Genomic DNA, 24,892 nt, shown 5'->3' with positions numbered 1-24,892 from the left:
TTTTCTTTTCTCCCATCTCAGACATGTTGTCTCTATTAAAGGGCTGTCACCAGAGCTGCCACAGACAGGGCGACACCTCTGCTTTCCTGTACCTCACTTTTATTTTGCATGCCCCATCTCTGAAGCTATTGTCTGGTTATTGACTTACCTCTGTCCCCAGTCCTGTTGTCTATCTACGGTAGACCGTTTGCCTCCTCCTGCTGCCTAAAAGTCTTCCCGCAAAGGTGGCAGCTTCCAACAGCACCCATTAGTCACCTCAAAGTTGGCAGGGCCTGCGCTTCAGTGCCCGACACGGTTGCAGTCAGGATGTTGCTTGAGCCTGTGGTCCCTTTCCACATCCGTGGCCTCATTGTTGGGAGCCGGCTTCTTTTTGTGACCTGTCAGACTGAAGGCCTGAGGTTGTTTTTTTTTTTTTTTTAAGCTCTTCTCAGTTCCTAAATCCAGCTGCGTGATGCTGAGGCCGATGGCCGCTTGCTTCTCGTCACTGGTGGAAAGGGCGCCTGAACGAGATGTGCAGGAAGTGACGTAAAACACGTAGAAAGAATGTCCCACTGCCTTCCCTGTATTGTGCCTGTTGGAAGCAATACCAATTGGTCTGCCCACCTGAAGGAGAAAGGAAGGTTACCTTAGCCACCAGCTTTGGACCTGTCCTTCATACTCCCCAAGATAATTAATGTTTCCATTTTTTAAAATTATTATTATTATATATTACTTTTTCTGATGTGTATTAGTGTTTTGCCTGCATGGATGTCTGCACGAGGATGTCAGATTCCCCCAGGACTGGAGTTATAGACCATTGTGGACCTCCGTGTGGATGCTGGGAATTGAACCTCGGTCCTCTGGAAGAGCAGTCAGTGCTCTTAACCACTGAGACAACTCTGCAACCGCAAGGGTTAAGCGTTTCTTTAAAGAGAATTTGCTGTTCTGTCTTCTAGCCTTAGCCACAAACATAGTGCCAGATACAAAGTAGGTGATTAATAAAGGCTGGTTATAAGAAGCTGGGAGGGAGGAGGGGAGGAGCTAAGAAGGGAGATGGGAGGCAAGGAAGGAAGGAAAGGAGTTATGCAAAAGAAAAATGCTCTTCTTTGCATCCTGCTTGATCATTCCCACACCTACACACACACACACACACACACACACACACACACACACACACACACAGTCTGCTCGCCTAAGGCAGTGCCTCTGGCCTTTCATATTTGCAGTTTCTTTTTCCCCAGACCCTTCTATTCTCTCACCTATCCCCTGGCTATGCCCCAGCTCATGTGTGAGGTCTCAATTAAAACGCCACCTTTCTCTGGGACCCCCCTCCCCCGCCTTGCGTACAGCGGCATCGCCTTCTCTTCACACTCCACGTTGAGGGTTTGTTTATGCCTCTGGCATAGTACGGAGCAGGGGCTCTATAAGCCGTGGTCCCAGGGCCACCTCGACGTCTTTGACATATTTTTTCTTAATAAAGTTTTATTTGCAGACAGCCACACCTTGCCTCTTACTCGGCCATTTAAGTCTGTGGCAGTTTTCACGCTGAAAAGCAGAGCTGCAGAGCTGTGATAAGGGTATGACTGGCCAGGGGCTGGAGAGATGGCTCAGTGGTTAGAAACACTGGCTGCTCTACGAGAGGACCAGGGTTAGATTCCCAGCACCCAGGTGGCAGCTCACAACCATATTCAACCCCAATCCAAGTGCAGGAGGGAGGGGTAGGTCCAATGTCCTCTTCTAGCGTGTGTGAATTGCAGTGAAGACTTTACCATACTTTATGGCAATCACCCCTTTAGTTGTCCCTCGTAAACCAATTTCTTTAAGGACAAAGCCCACGCCAGTGTTGTTTCTTAACATCTGTTAGTTGTGTCCTCAGCAGCCTCATGGTGGGGAGAGATGTTTGCTGAATGAATGAGTGCATGAATTGACCCAGCAGGAAGAAACAGAAGCCAGGCAGGAAACCCAGATGAGGGCTAGCCCCGAAGGATGTATCTACAAGTGAACCTTTTCCGGGGCATAGGTACAGATCAGGGAGCCCCGGGGGGCACTGAGAACCTAGCACTTAAAAGCAGCTGGAAGAAAGGAGAGGGAGCTGAGAGGTCATGAGGCTGCCTGGACCCAGGTTTAGAAGGATCCGTGGCCTTTGGCAGGAAAGCCAGCTAGCCTAGTGAGCTCCCAGGGAAAGCGCCAGGGGAATGGCCTCCTCCACCTCCTGCCTGCATCTCACCTCCATCCACATGACTGGGAGATGAGAGAGCTCCCAAAAGAGCCCAGTGGGATCCACTGGACGAAGAGGGCCAACTAGATCACTGACATTCAGGCCAAGAACTGAGTCCACGAGAAACTTCCACCCTGGCCTGGTTTATTCCGTTTCCGAGCAGGAGTCTTAAATTCCTGCTACGGGACCTTGTGGCATGTCATTCGGTCACATGACGCTTTCCAGAGCTTCCAGTCTGGACCCAGTCCCTCCTCATTGTAATGCCTACTCGCTGCCCTCTTCTGTTGCCAGGTCCCTCCTGGTGCTCCCTGGTCCTCTCTGGTGCTCCCTGGTTTTCTCTGGTGCTTCCTGGTCCTCTCTGGTGTTCCCTGGTCCTTGTTAAACTTTTTTCCCCCTGAACTTCTTCTCTAAGCATTGTTGCTCTGAACACCCTCCCCCTCCCCGTCCCGTGGAATTTAGACCCTGTCTCTCAACTTTTTATTTTGGGTATTTCCCAAGTATCTTAGGACTTGGTTTGTTTCAGCTAGACTCCAAGCTTCTGAGGGCAAGGACCAAGCTATATTCTGTATTATTAAAAAATCAACTTGGTTATGGATCCGAGGACACATCCATCATAGACCCAAAATGTCACAGGGTTCTGTCCAGCCTCTTCCGTTCACAAGTACCCCGTAGGCATCATCCCAATACGAATGGACTTCCAGTCTCTGCCTGTGTATCTTCTGCAACAATTCTTTGTTGTGTGACATCTCCTTCCATTCTTAGAGTGAGGCACCATCTTCCCACCTGCAGTGCAGAAGGCAGCTCTGTGTACAGTTGTGTGGGGAGCAGGAGGATTTAAATATCTGGTCTGAACTTGTGCTGTAGTCTTCGTGTGCTCCTTACCTACAACATTGAGAACTACAGCCCAGTGTATGCCGAAGGTCAGAAACCGTTTAACTCACCTGCACATGGGACAGCCGAGCATGGCCGGTCTGTTTGCAACAGTCTCAAACACTTACATCAGCTCAACGTTAGGAAACTCATGCAACCCAGAGACCGTTTTGCAGCAAGCTGTTGAGTCTCGTCTAATTTATTAAAAATAAAGACACAGAAATAATTGTCTATGCACTGTCATGCAGTGGGAAAAGTGTAATCCAAACCAGGGTGAGGTGGGGGCTGTTTTGTTTGCTTCTCCATCACAAACATCTTTGAACTGTTTCCCAACCTACACCACCACATCCTGTTTCTACAAGTGACCAAACCCTGAGACTGTTTCCTCGCATGCTTTTCACCCTGAGCCTTCAGGTAACCCTGAAGCTGACATTTGGGGCATATCTTACAGGTTGTCATAGCAGAATTGGTCATAGATGGGTCTGAGTACAGTTCTGTCTTTGCTAAGGCTACCCAGCTGGAAGTGAGGAAGTTGGGATTCAAACCCACATCCTCTGGCTTTCCTCGGATGTCTCTTTCCCTCCCATGCTTTGTGGTTTCACTGGGGGGTAGATCTTTACACCTCCTTCTCCCCAGATGTGCTATGACTCAAAGAAAGATCTGTAGGAATGCTGCAGAGTAATGTAGGAAGGGAGTGTGTGTGCACGCCTGTGCCAAGACAGAGACAAGAGCCTGGCCCAGACGATGTTATTTTTGTTTCATTTTTTTTCCACTGTTGCTCCGAATTCCTCTTCCTCCCCACTCCACCCAAGGTGTCAAACAGATGTGAAAATACCACAGCACTCAAGCCTCAACCCTGGCTTATGATTCATTCACTGGGATGGGGAAAAACAATACAGGAGATTGCTATGGTGATGCCTGTTTTCGGAGGCAACATGGGAGACACCAGTCGTGGGCAAAGTGCATCCTTGGGCTTGCAGAGATGTTCAGAATCCCTGCTGCCTAGGCTCTGAGGGAGACAGGGCAGAAACTGTACTATTTTTGGCTGGAGCTGGGGACAGCCAGGCTACTAGGGTATTCCTTTGCTCTCGTTAGGATAAATGGATGAGGAATTCTATTGTCTTGTTCTAAGTATTTCTGTATTTTCTGTTTTGCCCCACCCAGTAGATAACTTTATACATTGCAGAAATGCTTAAACTCCTGGTCAGTGGGCATCAGGATGTGATGGCTAAAAGTGACCGGGCCCATAGGGCTGGGGAGGAGGATCACTGAGTAAAGTGCTTGCTGTGCAAATACGAGGTCCTGAATCTGAGTCTCAGCACATATACAAAAGTCCAGGTACCATGGTGCTTGTCTACGACCCCAGGACCCAGAGATAGAGAGAGAAAATGACAAGACAGTCTAGCCAATGGGTGAGCTCGAGACTCCGCCACACAAACAAAATAAGGTGGAGAACAAAGGAGACATTTGATATTGACTCCTGACTTTATAGGCACATTTGTGGGTTTATGTCCTTGTGCACACTCTAGAGTGTGTGCAAACACACTTATACACACTCACATGAGATCGTGCACACACACTCATACACACTCAAACACACGTGCTGCGCGCGTGCGCGCATGCACACACACACACACACACACACACACACACACACACACACACACACACACGGCCTCTGCATTCATGTAACCTGGGTTCCAATCCTTTTACTTTCTGCCATGTGGCCTTCTTTCTGGGTAAAAATCTTCTGAAGCACAAAGGAGGAGACTAAGTCTCCTTTCGTGAAAAGAGATAATAAAAGATAGCAAACAGGGGCCAGTGGATTAGGGACGTGCACTAAGTACTTAGCATGTAGTGCCTAGTGTGGGCTCAGCAGACAGCAGTTCTTAGGAAGAACTGCTTAGGTTCATCTATAGACATTCGTCTGTTGATGGAAACAATTGTTAGAAAGACTAGAAGAAAACCACAGAGGCTAGAAAGTTAAGACACTGCATTCGACAGTACAAACTACTGTGACAAACAGTCCCTGGGTTTGTGTGGCTTTGAAGTTATTTCTGGGATGTGTCAGAGTCCGATGTGTGGAAACCTTGCAGCAAGGCGGGCATCTCTGACCCATGCAGTGATTCAGGGACATGGGCTCAGATATGTCACCTCAAGAGTCCTCCACTATTTTCTGAACCTGGGCTGGGGATGGGTGTGGAGCACTGTGCCGGGGATTTATAGCACTGCCCTGAAAGCATGGTGTATTATTTTGGCCCGTTGTGCAGGACCATGTACTTGGTCATGTGGTCACGGGCAAGGAATTGTTGGAAATGTAGTTTGTACCTTCACAAAAAGGTTTTGATGGACAGTTCACTAGCCTGCCAGTGTTGAGTAGATAAAGTAAGGTCGTGACATAGTGAATTCCATGTTCTTCACCTGGAGGAGCGGACATCCTTGGTTAGGCAGTCTTTACTGGGCTGAGGATAAGAGAAGGGCCATTCTGTACCTCATACCCACAATGCCTTCTCTTCTTGAGCCACCCTAGACTATAATGGCAGGACTGATGGTCTCAGAGCAGCAGCCATGGAAAGCCGTGGGAACGAACTCCACTCTTGGTGGAGAATTAAATTTTCAGTAGGCACCGTTTCCTCCTCCCATTTGTTCCACGACTTTACTGTTATGAAATAGATCCACCAGGAAGTAAAATGGCTTAAGACACGCCGCCTGGGTAATGGGGTACCCGGTTTCTTCTGGTGACCTGAAATTTCACAGTGTATGTAGGTAGGAGTTGTACTTCAACTAGTTAGAGTCATCCCTCAGGCTGAGGCTGAGGATTTACGAGGCGGTAGGTAGGTACTGTGAGCTCAGAGCATCTCATTTAACCGCTCAGAAAAACCTCTTAAGGTCATGCATGTCATCCTTATCCTTAGTCACTGGGCCACTCGGGAGGTGGTTGGGCAAGGAATTCAGCTCCAGGACTATGTGTGAGTGACCCCACAGTATACCCACCCCCTCGCCATGTCCTCAGCCCCCCTGCCACCGTACTGCGTTCTTTCTCATAATGAACATTAATTGAAAATATCAGCATGGCAGCATGAGCCACTGCAGTCCCACGGTGTCCTGGTAATTAAACCCTGAGCTGCTTTGTGAATCTCCAGTTGTGAAGGTTCCTACATGTCTCTCTTGATCCTGGAAGGAGTAGAGGAGAGCCCATGATGCCTATTAAAAGGTTGCAGAATCGCAGCCATACACGGTCTGATCTTGGCATCAAGAGCCTTCTCTGTGTGCCTTGGGTCCTTTCTTCACCAGCACCTTGTATAGTTTACAAAGGTGAAATGGGGTGTTCCTACATCACAAACTAAGAAACAGTTTGGATGGCTGTTGGGAAAACTGAAGAGAGGGAAGGGGAGTCGAGGTGAGGTTATCCAAGGACGTGCTTGAGTTTTATTTCACTGTCATTTCTGATATCAGAAGGGTAATCCCTCCCCACTTGATTCTTCCTTGCACAAAGAACAAAAAATTGGAAACTGCTTTGCTGATCTTCCATTGCAAGCCTATAACTCACAGGTCTTCCTGGGGATCGGTTGTCATACAGGTGACTCTTGATTACCCGCGTACCTTACCCTGATGGCTTTGGTTAACAGCAGACACATACAGCTCATAAGCTTATACCACTGTGTGACATCGTATACAGGAAACCTGTGTGCGTGTGCTCTGATATTTGTACCACCATGAAAGCAGGCAACAGCACATCTTTGAAGCAGATTCTATCCATCGAGTGATTTGGGGCTATAGATAAACTATTGATTTACACACACCATGTAGAACCTTCACAGTCTCAGACCCTAGAAACTCCGGTCTCATCAGGAGGGGGCATAGTAGGTAGGGATCTGTTGCTCAGCATCCAGTGTTAAGAGTTGTAACATTATTTATGTCCCTCCTTTTCATCTAGAGGTCTTAGATGATTTGAGTGCATACAGAGTGTGCAATTGTTCACAGGTCCCTCCCTAACTTCAGTTCCTCTTTAACCTTGGTTCCCTACTGCCCACAGCACCTCCTTTACCTTCACCCCAGTAACTGGCATGCTGAGCTTTCAGCTCTTCAGTGACAAATGCTCCTAAGCTTCCAGGTTGAGGCAGGAAATGTCTGTGCAACTGTCTTTGCCTGCTGTGTGCAGTTAACCTTCCAGATGCTCTAGGCATGAGTTTGGCTGTGTTGGCACCTGTTAGGACATTAAACCCAGTAAGATTTACCAACTCCTTAGAAACTAGACAAGTTTTGTTGTCTATTAGACAAGATGGCGCTGTCTATTTGTGTCTATGTAGTTGTGGACCCAAGCCAACGACAATTCTTTCGGTTTCAAGTAATAGAAGTAAAACAGCTTCTTCCATCTTCTGGGTCTGGAACATTGTCCTTTAGTGGAGGCAAGATGGCGCCTGGTAATTCTGAACTGGGTGACACCAAAACATAGAGGGAATGGGATAGATTGGCTCACAAAATGCTCAGATACAGAGTTCTCTGACTTCCAGTGTGAGCAGATCCAGAACCAAATGGGACACCATGAAGAATGTCCCTTTTCATCTTCTGGGTAGAGACTGCTGTCCCTTAGGGCAAGCAAGATGGCTTCTCATACCACTGAGCTGCTTTGCCACCCCAGTGGGTAGAAACTTATTCTTTGAGCCATGCGTTCATTTCTGAGTCACTGGAAGTACTTAAAAGCCTGGCTTGGGTCAGTTGTTCCTCCCTGGAAGCCCTGAAATTGTAAGGAGGCCTCAGCTCTACTTGCATAAATTAATTTGAGAGTTGGGGGAGGGTGGCAGGGATATTGAGAGATATGTTTGTTACTTGAAGAAGGGACCACAGAAGACAGGCAGTTAAGTACAACTGGGCTCTACTACATACATAATGAATGGCTTATTCCATACAATTTCCTTAAGGTTAGTTGGGCATGCTCAAGGGATATCATTAATCATTGGAATTGCTTTCCCCCTGACAGGCAGCATCCCCCCAGCCCAAGCCAGTCTGCATCGAATAGACTGTAAGTATAACCTGCATAAATCTGACCTGAATTTTCTTTCCATTGCAGTGACCTGGACAGAAATAACATCACCAGAATCACCAAAATGGACTTTGCCGGCCTGAAGAATCTCCGAGTCTTGTAAGTAGCAGATGGTGTGCCGATGAGGTTTCATTTTCAGCTCTTCGGCCTGTGAAAATGTCGTACTGCCCCGATACCACATACCCAAGCTCTGGGCCATAGGAATCCATGTATCTGTTGCAGAAAGCCCTTCATTATTGTACAGAGCGTTCACAGATATCAAATTGTATGGCTGGATGCTGCTGGTTGGGCAAGATTGATCGAAGAACCAGGTCCCAGTGACAGGGAAAGCAGAAGGCAATAAATGAATTAAGTCAACATGCCCTGCTTCCTGGATGACAGCAATGTCGACTTGACTAACCATGCTTCCCTTCCACAGAGATTATAATTCCTTCCCCAGCTTGTGCATTAAAAGAGCCATCGGGACAGATGCTATTTATCTTGCTGCTTAATGGAGAGGCGGGGAGGAGGGTAGGAGAGGGCCCTGCAAGGGCAAGAGTCCTTGCTGACCGTTCACAGCTGTGTAGACAGGTAGTCGAGTGGGAGGAAGGCATTGATGAAGGAGGAGACGAGAAACAGGTTTCCTGTCTGAATATTGAAGACTTTTGCCCATCCCCAGGTTTGTGTGTGGTAAGAAGATGCCCATATACTGTTTGTTCACTGGAAAGCCTAAGACATTCAGAAATTCGGCAGGGAAGTTGACCCTAGCTTTGGTGTGATGGAATCTTGGGTGGTCCATCTCTAGTGGGAGTTACAGCTAACCCCCTTTAAAAAAAAATACTTCTTTGGGTTGTATTCCATTTAACATGTATAAGTGCTTTGCTTGCATGAACCTATGCGCACCATGTGTGTGCTTGGAACCCTCAGAGGTCAGAAGAGGGCATCAGATTCCCTGGAACTTGAGTGATACGTGGTTCTGTGCTGCCTTGTTGGTGCTTGGAATTGAGCTCAGGTCTTCTACAAGAGCAATAAGTACTCTGAACCCCTGAGCCAGTTTTCCACCCCCCCCCCATATCCCTGTTTCTAGTTACAGCTCTACAGATCAGGATGTCATTATCATTGGGACTAAAAGCATCAGATTCTCTTTGATTTGGGATCATGTGCTCATGCAGTTTTTGGGGGAAAGCCCTGTACCTCCTTGGGCCTCAGTTTTCCCTTCAGCAGCACAGGGAACGACAACTTGAAAGTCTTTCTCAGGTTTAAGTTTCCCATGAGAGTTTTGGGGGCTTTACCATTCCCCCACCCCCACCCCCAGCACAGCATTTGATTATTGCCTGTCAGGTGTGACTGGGGTCTTTGGTAATGTTGATATCTCCTTTGAGCAGTGTCAGTAATAAAGTAATTCTAAGGATGATGGTACCTAGCATGGCCCTGGTGCAGGGTCATGTAGCAGAGCATATGAGGATGGCTTTCTGATGCCCCCCCTCTTTGCATACTGGGTTTGGATGCTTTTCTTTCTAACCTGCGTGCAGCATTTCTGTGCTCAAGCAGGAGGAGGATGGAAAGAGGAGGGAGGGAGAACCCATGCATCTCTGATACATGGGTTCTTGAGGAGGGGGAGGGGAAGGACATGCAGCTCCAGGGTGTAGAACATTAGCTGAGTGTTCCTCTGGGCCAGTGCACAGGGACACAGGAACCTGACTGCTGGGTTTCCAGCTACCAGATGTTCTCCTGCTCTTTGATGACGAGCAGTCCTGTCTCATCCTCAGAAGGAAGATCTGCCCTGACTTGATCCTTTCTTGTGTTCTGAGCGCCTGTGTGTACGTCAGATGAGAAACCCATCTGATAATATCAGTGCCCATCAGAACAGAGCTTTGACTTAGTGTTGGGGGGTCCCTTGGTCCAGTTTTAGGGCACTTTTTATTAAAAAGAGATGCAGGAGACTCCCGCTTCCAGGCCATTTGCTGATTGAAAAAGCAAAACTGTGTTTAGACTTTTGTGTCCCTGCACCCCCATTTCTTCCGCTTGCGGCTGTAAGACGCTTTTCTCATACAAGTCAGAATTCACCTAATGCTTCATCTTCTAACCAAGTCAAAAATAACCCTTTGCTTTCTCTTACTGCTGCATCAGAGAGACTAATAAAAATTCTAATTTCTATATTTGCTCTCTACAAATAGAGACTTTTAAAATCATCACAAAAGATGACATTAATGTCGTCCGCGTAGTCCGAGACGTTTCCCTGACTCCAGTCTACCTCTCCAGTTAATTGCTGCATTCTTCTATTTTGATAAGCAATGCCAAAGTGTCTCTACCCCTTCTTTATCGACTATTAATATGTCTGTTTCATTATCCGCCTTATTGGCTCAAAAGACAGCCCCTTTCAAGTTGCCCTTTAATTCAATGAAAGAAATCTGCTAGGCGGGATAGCTGAGAGGCTTTCTAACACCAATAAAATACCCAAACGTTTTAACCGCATTTCCCCTCCAATCCATTCTTCTCGTCTAAGTAACCTAGAGAACTCCTTTTTATTTTTTTGATTTTTTTGAAAAGCTTTCATCACATCCGGGCACATTCCCCATGTCTGTTTCTTATTTACAATTTATGGTGGAGCAATAAAAGACGCAATAGTCTTGAATAATTTGAGCTTGCCTCCTTCCCCCTCCCCATCCCCATTTTCACACAGAATGCCTTCTATCTGCTAATGTGAATGGGTAAACATGGAACAGAGACTGGTGAGCCTCGCTCTCATCCCTGGGTGATTTTCCCTAAATGAAGCAGAGATGTAAGAGTTGCCTACCACAGTCATCTCTCCCACAGGTTGGGAGCTGAGGAGAGGTTCCTCGGTTGGCATCAATTATATTCTCTTTCTCAATAATCCATTTAAGGATTAACTGTGTGCACAATGTGGGAGCCAGCTTTATCCCAAATGGGTTAATAATAAAAGAGTTAAACCCTGCCCCCACGGTCATCACATGAGGACCATTTCCGATTCTAATCTAGTGTAGAAGAGTTGGGGTGGCAAGCACCTACAAACTGAAAATGAACACAGTCTGTGTCTCCCTAACTCAGAACAGACACCGTCATGGGCAGCCCTTGCAGGAACCTAGAACCCAGCCCGACCTTGATCCTACATCTTCCTCCTGCACCTCGATGGTAAACTAGGCCTGAATCAACAGTTTACTTACACGTCCTCAGCTTCCAGTGCTGCTTACAAATCCTCATGCAGGCTTTGCATCCATTGGCAGGCGCTTTTTATTTACCAGGGAGTATTTATTGAGCCCTTAAATGCCACGCACAAGCCTGGACTTTGATGAGTCCAGGACGTTGATCTGAAAAGGATCCTGGATACTTTTCCAGAAGGAACGAGAGGATGCTGCAAGGTAGTAATGAAGGGGGTAGGGGAGACCTAACATTTGCAGAGTAATGGGTGGCATTCGACACTCCAGGAAGAGATGGGGCAGTTTCTCAGGCTAGTGATGACAGAGATATTTACAACTGCCTAGGGACCTTGGAGAGCCATGGGAGCAACGGGATCTCAGAGCCCAGCAAAAGCAGGACTATCTGGCAAGAGGGACGCAAGCACCCTGGTGTGGTTTGGTTAGGAGGTAGAAAGGGAAATCTCCCAAGCCCACTGTCTTTCTCCTGTTCCCTGCTCCTACTCCTCAGATCAGGGGCTGAAACCATCAGTAATCAGAGACCAAGAAGTTTTTAGGAAAAGCCATTGCAAGTCCCAAGGCCTCCGTAAGGCGGGGCAGGAGCAGAAAGCTCATATGCATGTGTTGGCACATCTCTAGTCTTTGAAAGAAGCAAGCAGCGTTAGCCACAATGAAAACATTATGCAGATACATTATAGAAGGTCAGAGTTAGGTTCCTCCAAGCATGCAGAGGCTGGTACTTACCCTAAGACATAGTCCTTTTCCTAATTGGAGAAGATTGACCAGGAGCTCTAGTTGGTTGATTAGTTATCTAAGCCTGGCTGAGCAATCCCCCTGGTCACTGGTACTGAACTGACACCCTGTTTAGTAAACGTGCTCATAAAAGTTTGTTAGCTTCCTAAGGCCCCCTTGCCATATGGCAGAATGGGAGAAAAGGGGGGTTGAGGGGCAATCATTAAAAACTGTAGGCCACTAAAAATGAAAATAAAATAATTGTGACTGCGCCAGTGTTCATGATTTACTTCCTCCATTTTTATTCTTGCAAGTGCTCACGTGATGTCATGTTTTACAAATGTACTTTGCAAACAAGGAAACTGAGTCTTAGATGATGGGGACTAGCTCAATGCAATGCCACCATCTAGTAAGAGGCTGGGCAGACCATGCACGCATGGAGCAGTCTCACAGCTGTGTCTTCATGTGAGACCCCCCCAAAGCAGGAGCAGGGGCTGTCTCTGACTAGATTGTCTGTCTTTAGCTCCCCTCCCCTAATTGGGCTCCCTGGTCTAGCCTCAGTAGAAGATGTGCCTCCTCATATTGGAGTTTGACATGCCAAGGTTGGTTGATTTCCATAGAAGGCCTCCCCTTTCCTGAGGAGAAGGGGGAGGGGTGGGGGAGTGACTAGGAGGAGAGAAGAGAGGGGAAGCTTCAATCAGGAGTAAAGCTTAAATAATAATGATGATGATGATGATGATGATGATGATGATGATGATAGAAGTAAGGCAGAGATCCTAAAGCAGTGGTTCTCAGCCTGTGGGTTGCAGCCCCTTTGGGAGTCAAACGCCCCTTTCATGGGGGTTACCTAAGACCATTGGAAAACAGATGTTAACATTACATTACAATTCATAACAGTAGCAAAATTGCATGCTGAAGTAGCAGCTAAAATAATGGTATGGTTAGAAGTCACCTCAAAATGGGGAGCTGTACTGAAGGGTCACAGCATCAGGAAGGTTGAAAGCCACTGTCCTAGAGTAGACCAGGGGCGTGGGTGGGTGGAGACTGAAAATCCTCTCATGAGCTGTGTGGTTCTCCTTGGGCAAATTTCATAGCTACTCTGTTTTTTAATCTGTTAAGCGAGCGGCCTGGAAGTACCTGACCTCCAATGGACAGAAGTCACATGGGTGGAGCTTAGAGACATTGAAGAGGCAATAGACTGACCCCCTCTGGCCGTTAAGTTTTATAAACACAAATGTGTTTAAATATTCGCGCCAGCAACTTACCCTTCTGCGCCCTGATAGAGACCTCACGTTGTTGACCCACCTTTTCCTTTGTGGGCAGCCAGCGTGTGCTTGGCCCACGGTTGTGCTTTTGGTTCACTAGGCTGTCATGATAGGTCACTGAGCTGGGTCCAGGGATGGGAGGAAAACAGGGTCTGTTCTTTATTCCTTGGGACATGGGAAAATCTAGCACAAACGTTGAGCCTTAAGCCTAAAACATACTGAAGGTTAGGGCATTCCTAGAGCTCGGACAATCATGGAACGTCCATTTTGGAGGGAAGATGTACTTTATCATTCCTGAGGAAAACTGAATTCCTCCTACTCCTTTTGAGAAACAACCTTCCATCACAACCGTACTTCCCACAAATCCCACGCAGCCACCAAATGCAGTCCCTGTCATTTCTTGACCCCTTGCCCAATCAGAATTCACCCATCAGTTTTGCATTTGTCCCCACTGTTCAGCTAATGATTAGTTACTAATCCATTTTTATCCGCCTTTTTTTTTTTTTTTAAAGTCAGGGAAACAAACGTTTCATTGTATGATCAACTCTTTGGGTATGTGGTATGCACAGCTCAAACGCGTGCAGAGTGTTTAAGATTTTTAATCACCTGCTGGGAGGACTTAAGGTCAGGCAAAAATGTAGCCAGGGTAGGAACAGCTTTTGTGAACATCTTTAGGAGGTTGGGAATGAACCTAGCTAGCCCTGCATGAGGGAATCCCTGGGGCCAGACTAGATGTCCTTGCCACAATGCTATTTCACAATGACGCCATCCTTTCTGTGAGGTTGGGCAGGGAAGGCCCTTTTCAGTGAAGGAGTTTGGAATACTTGGAGGAGGAAGAGGTATTGAATGTGCATGGGTTTTCCAAGGTGCAGCTTTCCCCTCCTCACTCCCACGCATGATTCTACAGTGCTCCGGGGGACATTTTCTGGCAACGTTCTTAAAATAGAGACAGGGAGGCCAATCTGTCAGGTAGAAAGTGTGTGGGCATTGAATCTTGTGACACCACTTTGGGATGTGCGTTATTTTGTTCCATCAGAGTGATTCCAATTCGAGGGGCCTAGGGGGTCCTAGGAGGGAGCATGTGATTTGGTTCACAGTCTAAGACCCCCCATGAGGGCCTCTATCCCATTTTGGTCTTTGACCTTGGCTGCTTTTCTGATTCTAGGCATCTGGAAGATAATCAGGTCAGCGTCATCGAGAGAGGCGCCTTCCAGGATCTGAAGCAACTGGAGCGATTGTAAGTCAAACAGCCTGGTGTCCAAAAAGAAAAAGATGTCTTCTGTATTGTTTTGATTTGTAAATTGGTTTTGTGACCTTGGTAAAAGCAACTCTCCAGTGTTCGAGGAAATATTTTCTAGTGCATTTAAAGTTGCTTTGAAGTATCTTACATAGACACTGAGATCCATATAAACTCCTAGTTTCTAGAGAAGATGCTGGGGCCAGCATCTGGGGCTTGATTTCTTCTTCCGGGGGCTTGAAGTACCCAATGGTTTCTTTACGTGAGCTAATGCTATAGAAGATGGCAGCAGTTCCTCCCCTGCTCCTCAGGCTTCTCCTCCTGGGACTCCTCCGTGTACTCTTGTGGGAGAGGAAGGATGGGCGAGTGGGTGCAGCCTTCCGAGTGCCTGCTTCTCTCAGAGCGCCAGCCTGTCTCAGGAAACCCACACGTTTCCACGAGAGAACACGTTGCCACTGGTTTAAAATAGGATGCTGTTCTGAGTTGGATCAGAGGGTGGGCAGCAAAAGAAGTGGGGCGGGGCCTCCATTTATTTTGCCCATGAATGCCTTTGCAGACAACTCTGGGGTCCTTTGGATGAGGAAGGTTGCCTCGGACGGTTAAGTGGTCAGCTTCACCTTTCCTCAGTGAATCACATCTGACAGATCCTAACATCTGGATATTTGCTTTCTGCCCTCTGAGTGGGGATTGTCCCCAAGAGCACTTAGTCATGCCGGTGGGAGGCCTCTCATCTGTGCCTCCCCCACCTCCTGCAGTACCACTACCCTGAAATTTCAGCTTCCTTCTGTACTGGGGGTTGGGACTGCAATAGTTCACTGGTCTGCCAGCTTACCTGGAAAAGCTCTGCTCTGCTTAGGCTCCCTGTTGTCAAAGCTCGCTTGCTTTGAGACAAGCCTCTTTTATAGACCTGTTTCAGTGAAATGGGCTGCCTGACCCAACTTCCTTGCTTTGTGATGTCATCCTTTTGCCACCAAGTCATTGTGCCGGAGGCCACGTGGCAATGGGGAAGGTCCCAGCCTCATGGTGATTGATAATCCACTGTTTTCTCCTGGATCAAACTTCAGCATGGCTTTTGTGGTCACTAGTGTGAAAGCATGACATTTGTTTCTTGTAAGAGGAAAAAGTTATTAAAAATTATGTTGTCTTTGTTCACATTCTGATTTTTTTTCAAGATTCCTACAATTGAAGTGCTCCTCTTATTTTGGACCAAAGACAACATAAAAGTATTTGTTGAGCCTCATCCCTCTGTGTGAAATAATCAACATTTACATAGAAAAACAAACACATGTTCCAGTGTGGAAAAGCTCTCCCCTGACTACTTTTCTGATTAGAAGGGTAAATAAATTGTTAATTTGTTAATTTCATGGTTGTTGGGGAGGATTAGTGAGTGCTTCAGGGACACCAGGAACTGTATGTGTGTGTGTTTCACAAGCGATGGCTTCTTTTATTCTACCCTCTTTGCCAAATTACAACAAGCAACAACGAGGTATTATGACCCTCATTTTGCAGATGAAGAAACAAAAGCCCAGGGAGTTGAAGCCAAAGAGTTGTCAAGGCTGGGTACGATTCCCAGCCACATCTGTCTGACATCAAAGCCCACGTTCTTTTCATAGGCCTAAGCTACAGACACTAGATGAAGTGCGAGCTTAAACAATGGCCCTGCAAATAGCTTCCCTCATACCCGTTCAAGTCCAGGAATGCTCGGGGAGACATTCTGGCCAAGGTGTCTTTCCTTTGCAGTGGTGAACACCGCCAAAATACCATGCGGTTCTGGGAGCTAAGGGATTACACTTGCTGAGCAAACCTGGCTCTTTGTGTGTTTTGGTAACAGTAAGTGGGTAATGTCAGCCACACAACTTCACCTCTCAGTGACTTAGCACTTGGGCATTTACTTCTAATTCCTACAAATGCAATATGACATTCCTGTTCCTGTTAGGACCTCTCTTCCATGGGTAGACTCAGAGACAGGCTCCTTGTATGTCTTCTTTATATCTTGGTTTGCAGTGTGCTAATGTATCGAGTCAGCAAGTGGGAAAATGGCATGGGGCACGCCGGGTACAGGAGATTTCCATGTGAGACCCGGAAGAAGTGTACACCATCTTTGTTCTTACAGCTGGCGACCAGTCACGTTGTATTAGATAGTATCACACACTAGAGTGACTGCTGAATATGGTGCAGGCTGGCACACGTGCCTGAGTTCTAGGACAGGACAGGTAGCCAGTCGGACTTGTGTTACATGAGAGAGAATACTTGGGTGGGAAGATGGGAAGTGTCTGTCATTTGATAGGCATCAGAGTCAGCAAGAAAGTAGATGTGAGTGTGTGTGTGTGTGTGTGTGTGTGTGTATACATTTGTGCCTGTGTGTGCACAAGAGAGAGGAGAGTCTCTGTGTGTGAATGTATGAGTGAGAAAGTGTGTGTATGTGTATGAGAGAGAGAGTCGAGTCTGTGTGTGCATGTGTGTGTGAGGAATAGAGTGTGTGCATGAATGTGTTTGTATGTGTGTGAGAGAGAGAAAGGAAAGTCTGCATGTGTGCATGTAAGGGAGAGAGAAGGAGAAAGAGAGATGGATCCTCTCTGCTGTTAATCTGCTTTCTATTCAAGCAGTCTGCTTTCAGTCACACTGAGTGACATGCCAAAAGAAAATGCAATATATTTGCTATTAACCACTGAAGAGGTAGATGTGGCTGTGCCATCTGTAACACGCTTCAGGGTCCCCTAACCCGTGCCTCTGTGTCACAGAATAGAACTTTTTATTGCTTCTTGTCTAAAACAGCCTTAAAAGTAAATGGAGTTTGATAATTTCCATTCTGAGTGTTTTATTCTTGGCTTATTCTCTGTGGGGCCCGCTGGGAAAGAGAAGGGGAGTCCTACATTTCAAGTCTTGGAACTTTCCTGTTTTTCCATGAAAGGACCTCAGACTCAGGTACCACTCTGTGTTAGATGGTTTCTGATTGCAGTGAGACACCGGAAGCTGGGTACTTTATTAAAAAGAAGTTGATTTGATCAATAGCTTTGGAAGCTAACAATATGGTGGGTAGCATCAAGGCTAACATGAGGAGGAACACTTATTTAGGGAGACATAAAGCCAGAGGGAGAGTAGGAGAGCCCAGGCTTGCTCCTATTTTCTTTCTCAAAAACTTGTTATCTGGAGAACTACAAATGAACTTTCCCATGCCACTGTCAGTCACTTATAGAAGCCACACCCCCATGCAGATTGCCTCTTACTTGGCCCCGCCTTTTAAAGGTTCCATGACCTGTTACTCCTGACACATTTAGGATGAGGCTGTAGGCATATCTCACTCATATGCCTTCCTGTGATCGTGGCTCACCCTTATCTCTGTAGTAAAGTGTTGGACACCATCTCTTCACTTCCACCTTTCAAACTGTTTTTCTCCCGAAAGGTGATTCTGTTGGGTATCACTTAGCATTTCTTAGTCTGAAAGCCCTGAAAAAGAAATGAGTATGGGCACTTCAGGGTTCTTTACTAAAAACACTTGAAGTTTTATTTTATACCAGCAAATCTGAGCTGGGACTGAACTTTTCCCCTGAAAGGATTCTTGGTGGTATCTGGAGACATTTATAACTTTAATAACTGGGGAGTCCTAGCTAGAAGCCAGTAGTAGCTCTGAAAAATCTAAAATAGCCGGGATATTTCCCCCAAGAAAGAATTCTCCATCCCAACTTTGGTGCCCAAGCTGAGGAGTCCTCAAGCCGGGATAGGTGGTGTGTCAGATACTTCACACGGGCTATGAGGTCCACATTAGCTTGGCTTTGGGATGATAAGCCATAAACTCAGACCACTGCTGTGAAATATTTATTCTTCCTATATTTATTTCTGAAAAATCTGCCTGTGCTGTCATGTTCTGAAAGGATGAAGCTCAGTGAAACCAGGGAGGGAAAACAAGTGGAAAGGCCCTTCCCTGAGGTGACCCCCCCCTCCCCAGTCTCCTCCAAGAGCGTGGACATGCCATGGACTAATCCGGATTTCAGAAACTTAGGACAGCAACAGCAACACAGTCGTCGGAAGAATTACAATCATTAGAGGTGCTTTGGCCACCTCCGAAGTGGTAATGGTGTTAACGTTTATCGCCTTATTCAATCAAGGATGCTTGCTCTAATCAGCGTAACAAACATATAGGATGCAGGCGAGCGGGGTGGGCATGTGGCAGCAAGATACATGTTTAATGCAAATGAGGGATAAGAGGAAGAACTACCAGAGAACCAACGGTGCAGCGTGCAAATGCAGGTGTAAGGTACTTGTACACAGATGGGTAAGCCAGCAGTGAAAACACACAGACTGGCAGAGTAGACCTAAAAATGCACAATACTTATGTCCTTTAAACATGTTTATTATTTTTAATTCCGTGTGTGTGTGTGTGTGTGTTTCTGTGTATGTGCGTGTCTCTGGGCACACAAGTGCAAGTGTCAGAAGCTGGAGTTAGAGGCCATTAAGAGCAACCTGATGTAGGTATTGGGAGTTGACCTCGGGTCCCCTGCAAGAGCTCTCAATTGCTGAGGTGTCTCTCCCATACCCCAATCCTTTCTAAAACTAAAATTAGACATAAAGATGGGGAGAGGGTGGAAAACCAAGATGAAGGAAGCAGTGTTTAGGAAACACCGAATGAACGCGCTGAGCCGAACACCGTTCTTGTAAGACAGAAGCATTGTTGGTTTAGAAAGCAGGGTATTCCATACCGATAAAGTAGTAACTGAAATTAATACGTGCGGCAAGTCCGTGTGTGGCTAAAACCATAGCCCGAAAATATGTAAGGTAAATATTGACAGAACAAAAGGAACAAACAAGTCCATTAATAAATTGACTTCTCACTAATTAAGAAACAAAGCAGGCACAGTGATTAACGCACAACTATTTTAATAACCGCTTTTGTAAACCTGATCTAATTGATGTGCAGAGAACACTGTAGGAATGGCTGTAAAATATTCTTTACGAGCACGTGTGAGACCATTACATGCTTGGTTAAAATGCAGGGCTCAGATGGGGATGTAAATCATGGGTAGAGCCCATCCCTAGAATATGCAAGGCCCTGTGTTTAGTCCTCAGCAAGGCAGAGGTGGGGGAAGAAGGTTGGGAGAGAGAAGAAAGAGGCAAAGGAGGGGGTAGAGAGGTATAAAAGAAAAGAGGAATGGGGGAAGGGGTAAAGGAGAGGGCAGGAGTGGAGAGATAGGCTTGCCAAGTATCAGAGGACTGAAGTCATGTGAACCATGTCCTCTAACAGCAAACAGAAATAATTTTCAGAAATCAGTAAGAAAGGCAGACCATTTCAAAACATTTGTAAATTGAGTCATACATTTATAACCTCTGACTCAGACGATGCTCTAATGGTATTAGGACGCACATATCCTGAGTGTTAATAAGGATGTGATATGTTCTGAATATAAATTCTGCTCTGCTCTGCCAGGCCCTCTCTGCCACAGTGGACTGACACCTCTGAATCCATAAGCCAAATAAGTAGTTCCGTGAAGTGTGTACATCAGGCATATAGTCACAACCACACAAAAAGTGTCAGACACAGTGGTGAGTCCAAGAAAATTTTTTCCAAATCCTACTTCCATTGCCTCTCAGAACAACTCCAAAGGAATTGTGGTAAGATGGGGGATAAAAACTTGCTCTACTTTGGTCTCCACAGTATGGGAAATACTCGGTATTATAGTGGTAGTTTTTGAAATATTAAATCAACACAGAGGGGAGAGAACTTCTTGAATATTCCAGAAGTTACTAGAGAAGCCAGATCTTAGAAACCCCAGAGCTGTATTGTTTCCTTGTTTTTACAAAATAATGGGGCTGAACTTGAGAGGTTTGTGGGCATGAGGTATCTTTTCCTTGCCTTTTCTATTAAAATTTCCGGGAAATGTATGCCATTTGAGAAAGGAGCAAACAAACTCGATGTAATGGCAGACACTTTTAATCCCAGCATTTGAAAGACAGAGCCATCCTGTTCTATATAGCAAATTCCAAGCAAGCAAAGGCTGCATAGTGGATGGGAAAGGGGGGAGGAAGCAGCAAGAAATAAGATTAATACTGAACTTTGTGCAAAGCTGTTTTAATTGGAAAAATACAAAGAATATGAGCTATAGTAATCTCCCTAGAAACAGCAAAACTACACCAAAAATACCTATAAAGAAAAGAACTATAATTAGACAACTGTTGAAGACCAACTATAAGAATGAAGAACCTAAAAAAAAAATTAATAATATAACCTAAAGATTTTAAACTCAGAGATGGCATGACTGGAAAGAAGCGAGATTTGGGAGGAGAGACGAAGAACCCAAGAAGACATTTAGAAACAAAAGAAGCATTTCAGAATGAATACTGCCAGTACGGTATGAAGAAGAACAGCTCTGGGGGTGATGGTACCCAGTTCCAGGCCTAACTACAAAGCCACAGTAATCAAGACAGGATGAGAACAGGGAAAGAATACAGCCCAAGCCAATGGAGTAGCCCAGGATTCTACACCCCCATGGGTAGAATCAAGTGGCTTTTTATGACCTTTCAAAGTTCAGTGAAGAGAGGCTTTTCAATAAATGGCACAGGGTAAATAAAAAATATCCATATGTAAAAAAACCATCCAAACCTTTGTGCCTTACACTGGAGGGTTTGGAGTTTGCCCTGCTGTTGTCTTTCTTTGCTCTAGTTTTATCTGCTCTCTTCTGCCTCCACTCATCCCTTTCAGAGAGGGAACAATTGCCCTTTGTCAATGTGTTTTGGAAAAGATGTAACTTTGTTGCTGTTGCTGTGTTTTGTTTTGTTTTGTTTTGTTTTTTAAAATTTTTATTTGGGCAAACAGCTACGTTGCTTTGAGTCTTAGAAGAGGCTTGGGGCTTTGAAACAATGTTGGTAGTGTTAAAGGCTATGGGAACATTTGCAGTTGGCTCATGTATTTTGTTCTGGGAATTGGCTGTGAGCCATGGAGTCAGGAGGCATATGTTATAGTTTGAGTGAGGAATGCTCCTTGTGGCATATCGTGGTTAGAAACTAGGTTCCCAATGGTATCACTGTTTTAGGGGACCAGCGGAACCTTCTTAGCAGCAATATCCTGAGAACCTACATCTATCTCAAGCCTATCTCTCCCTGTCTGCTGAGATGTAAGCAAGCCTTATGCTCTGGTTGCCACAGCCAGCCGCACTCCTGTTTCCCTGCCTTCTTCACCACTACTGACGGTAGCCTCAGATCATGGGTGAAAACAATTCCTTTATCCCTGTAAAAATCTAGAAAGATTTAACTTTCCAGCCATCACTCCAAAAGAAAGACATGGACGGGTCAAACAAGTTTCTCCCAAAGAAAACTTCTAAGGTCCACCCATTTGGGAAGACAGCTTAGTGGTTCCTTACAAAGCTAAATGCTGTCTTGTTATTTATTTAGTCTAGGTCAGGAGTTGCTAGGGACTTGAGGAAGAAGAGGAAGTGGGGGTCAACTACAGAGATCATAACAACAATAGCTGGGTGTGGGAAGCCTCTGAAACGGTGAGTCTGGGGCATTTGTCAGAACCTGTGAACTTTAGGGCATGGGGAGCGAACTTTAATAAATGCCAATTTCAAAAAAATCACTGTGGGAATTGAAGGCTGGCTTGATGAATGTGCATATCAACCACACTGAAAGTGATGGACTGAGATGCTGATGCAGGTAGCTCAGAAAAGGATGAAATCTGTAAGATTGAAGCCACGAAGGAGCCATGAAAAAGAGCCGTGCTTTAGTTGATAAATTCGTTTCCCATGGGATAAAAATTAATATTTCATAAACCACGAGGCGCTGGGAATGAATGATGAATGTTGGATGGTGGGGACACATGTCTCGCTGTTGGAATATGTGGTCTGAGACAAATTATGGAGAGTTTTAGAGCGAACCTTTAGTAACTGGAATAGAGTTGGGGACATAGGTATGGACTTGTGATTAACCTAATGTGTGGTCTTCCAGTTAATATCATTGAAGTTATATGAAATGGCCATTGAAATGTGTCTGTATAGGAGTTTGTATATAAGGTTTCTATCAGCAAGGGATATAAAAGCAACAGCAGTATAGGGGCAATGAGTATCCCTCCATCTTGGATCTTATGTGCAATACTAGTCTTAATAAGATTAATGACCCTTGGAGAAATGGTTTATCCTAGAACTGGAGCTTGACATAGATTGTACTGTAAAAGACATGCTTGGGACAAAGAAAAACAAAACAAAACAAAAAAAAAAACAAAACAAAAATAAAGCAAAATAAAATAAAAGGGACAATAGATTGAATTCAGTATTTTAAAATACCCAAAAGAAAGGAATTTATGTACCCTGACAAAAATGTCTGCAATAGTAGATGTACTACCTACCTTGACTTAGTCTAATATTGTATACATGTGCTAATGAGCATCATGCTATACTTAAAAATATGCAGAACTCCTAATGTGCACATATATATATATGCTGATATACAGTAAACATGTATATAATTTGTGTATACGCGCACACACACACACACACACACACACACACACACACACTTCCCTACAATCATGGGATATATCAAAAGGAGGTAAGAACACACTGAACGACCTCTTAAGTATCGAAGCTTAGATCACTAGAACAGCACAATATATGAATTAATATTAAATTGTCACTTAAATATAAAATACATTTATAAGTTTTTCAGCTATCAGCAAAAAGAGAAACCTATACAGAATTCTAAATTATCTGCTTGAGACTGGAGAAATGGCTCAGTGGTTAAGAGCACTGGCTGCTCTTCCAGGGGTCCTGAGTTCAATTCCCAGCAGCCACATGGTACTTTATAACCATCTATAATGGGATCTGATACTTTGTTCTGTCACGCAGGCATGCATGCAGACAGAGTACTCATATGCTGTAGGCTTATAGTTTTTAAAACCTACTTTAATAAGGGTTTAAAACTCCTTAACCTCTCTTCTAGCCCACCACCCACCAGAGGTAGTGGAAGGGAAAGGTTAATATGGCAAAAGGGTGTGTGGATCTTTTTAGAAATAGTTCTGGAATGAGTCCAGTCTTCATTGTCAGGATATCAACAGTTCAGTTCACAGGAATCAGCAGCAGTAGCTCAATCCACTCGAAAACACTGTGAGTGAATCAGCAACAGCAGTTCGATTCAGAAGAAACTGCAAGGCTCTGCCAATAGGCTGGAGTCCCCAGACGCAACAAGAAGCTGGTAGAATATCATGAAGATCATGAGGAGTTCTTTGGTGAGTTTCTCTCTCTGAAGCCACACAAGCGATGATCAGGGAAGAAGGCAAGACCAACCAATGCCAGAGTGTCGTCAGTAAAGACTAGCATCAGGAAACCTCAACAAACACCAGCAAAAAGTGGCAAGGCAAACCAATGCCAGAGTGTCATCCACTGTCTGTTGGATTACACGCTTTCCAAACATCACCTCTCCTCTCATGGGTCTGCTCCAGCAAAATATCACATGTCTTTTCTCCAGGCAGCTTCCAGAAAAACACCACATGTCTGTTCTCAGCAAAACATCCTCTCATAAGATAGTTTCCAGAACAGCATCCCATGACACAATTGAGTCTCCAAAGAAAGCAAAAATTTTCACTTCAATATATGTAAATAAATATATCTTTTTAAAAAACAGAGTGACTACATTATCTAAAGATTCTCTACCCTGTATAAGGTTGACCAGATATCTACATTTCACAGCTGTGGGGTTGTCGTGACTTTCTTTAAACAACAGCATATGGAGGGGTATTCAGTAACTTTACAGAGAGGAAATCTGACATGTCCTGTGTCACCCCAGTGATTAAGGTCAGCATCAACAGTGACAAATCATCTTGATAGTGCCTTTATATAGAGCGAAGAGACAAATACTATATTTGTAATCTTTTCACTTAAAATCTATTATCTCTTTTTTTTTAGTGAAAAATCTATCGAAATTTAATAAAGGACATTTCAAAAACACTCAAATCCACCTTGCTACATTTGGATAAGTGATCCTCAAAGAGCCTCATATTAAGATTTTCCTCCCAGTACATTCCTACTGGGAGATGGCAGACTTTATTGGAGGTGGAACCTCATAAGAGGTTTTTGGGACCTTATAGGGATGTTGAACAAAGCGCTTTGAACCACAGTTGCTCTCTCCGTTTTCTCCTTACTCCCTGACTCAGGAGGTGATTGGCTTGCTTTTCTGCAATGCTGCACCTGCTCTGTTTTTAAAAATCCAAGTATGTGCTTTGTGAGGTGGGAAGGGTGCCTCTGTGGGCCCATGCTGAGGCATTCCTTCCCCCTGAAGTACCAGCCATATGAAGGGTACAGTGCAGACTAGAGTTTATTTAGGGCATGGGGAGGGGAGTTGAGAAGTGAGTAAAGAAGTAGAGGCAGAGAAAGACAGATACAGAGAGAGAAAGTGTGGGAGAGTGAGAGATTGAGACAGAGAAACAGAGAC

General features: G+C 45.3%; 1 protein-coding gene across 1 annotated transcript in view; it reads left to right on the top strand.

The window, feature by feature from the left end:
* Positions 1 to 24,892, top strand: part of SLIT3 (slit guidance ligand 3) — a 570,747-nt gene that overhangs the window by 41,970 nt on the left and 503,885 nt on the right. The window contains exons 2-3 of the mRNA XM_080908093.1: positions 8,139 to 8,210; positions 14,408 to 14,479. Of these exons, the coding sequence (XP_080764219.1) occupies positions 8,139 to 8,210; positions 14,408 to 14,479 (144 nt within the window). The remainder of the gene's footprint in view (positions 1 to 8,138; positions 8,211 to 14,407; positions 14,480 to 24,892) is intronic.

Source organism: Micromys minutus (genome assembly GCF_963924665.1).
Source record: "Micromys minutus genome assembly, chromosome: 31".
Taxonomy (NCBI): domain Eukaryota; kingdom Metazoa; phylum Chordata; class Mammalia; order Rodentia; family Muridae; genus Micromys; species Micromys minutus.
The sequence above is the reverse complement of the archived record's forward strand: the minus strand, read 5'-3'. Positions and strand labels throughout refer to the sequence as shown.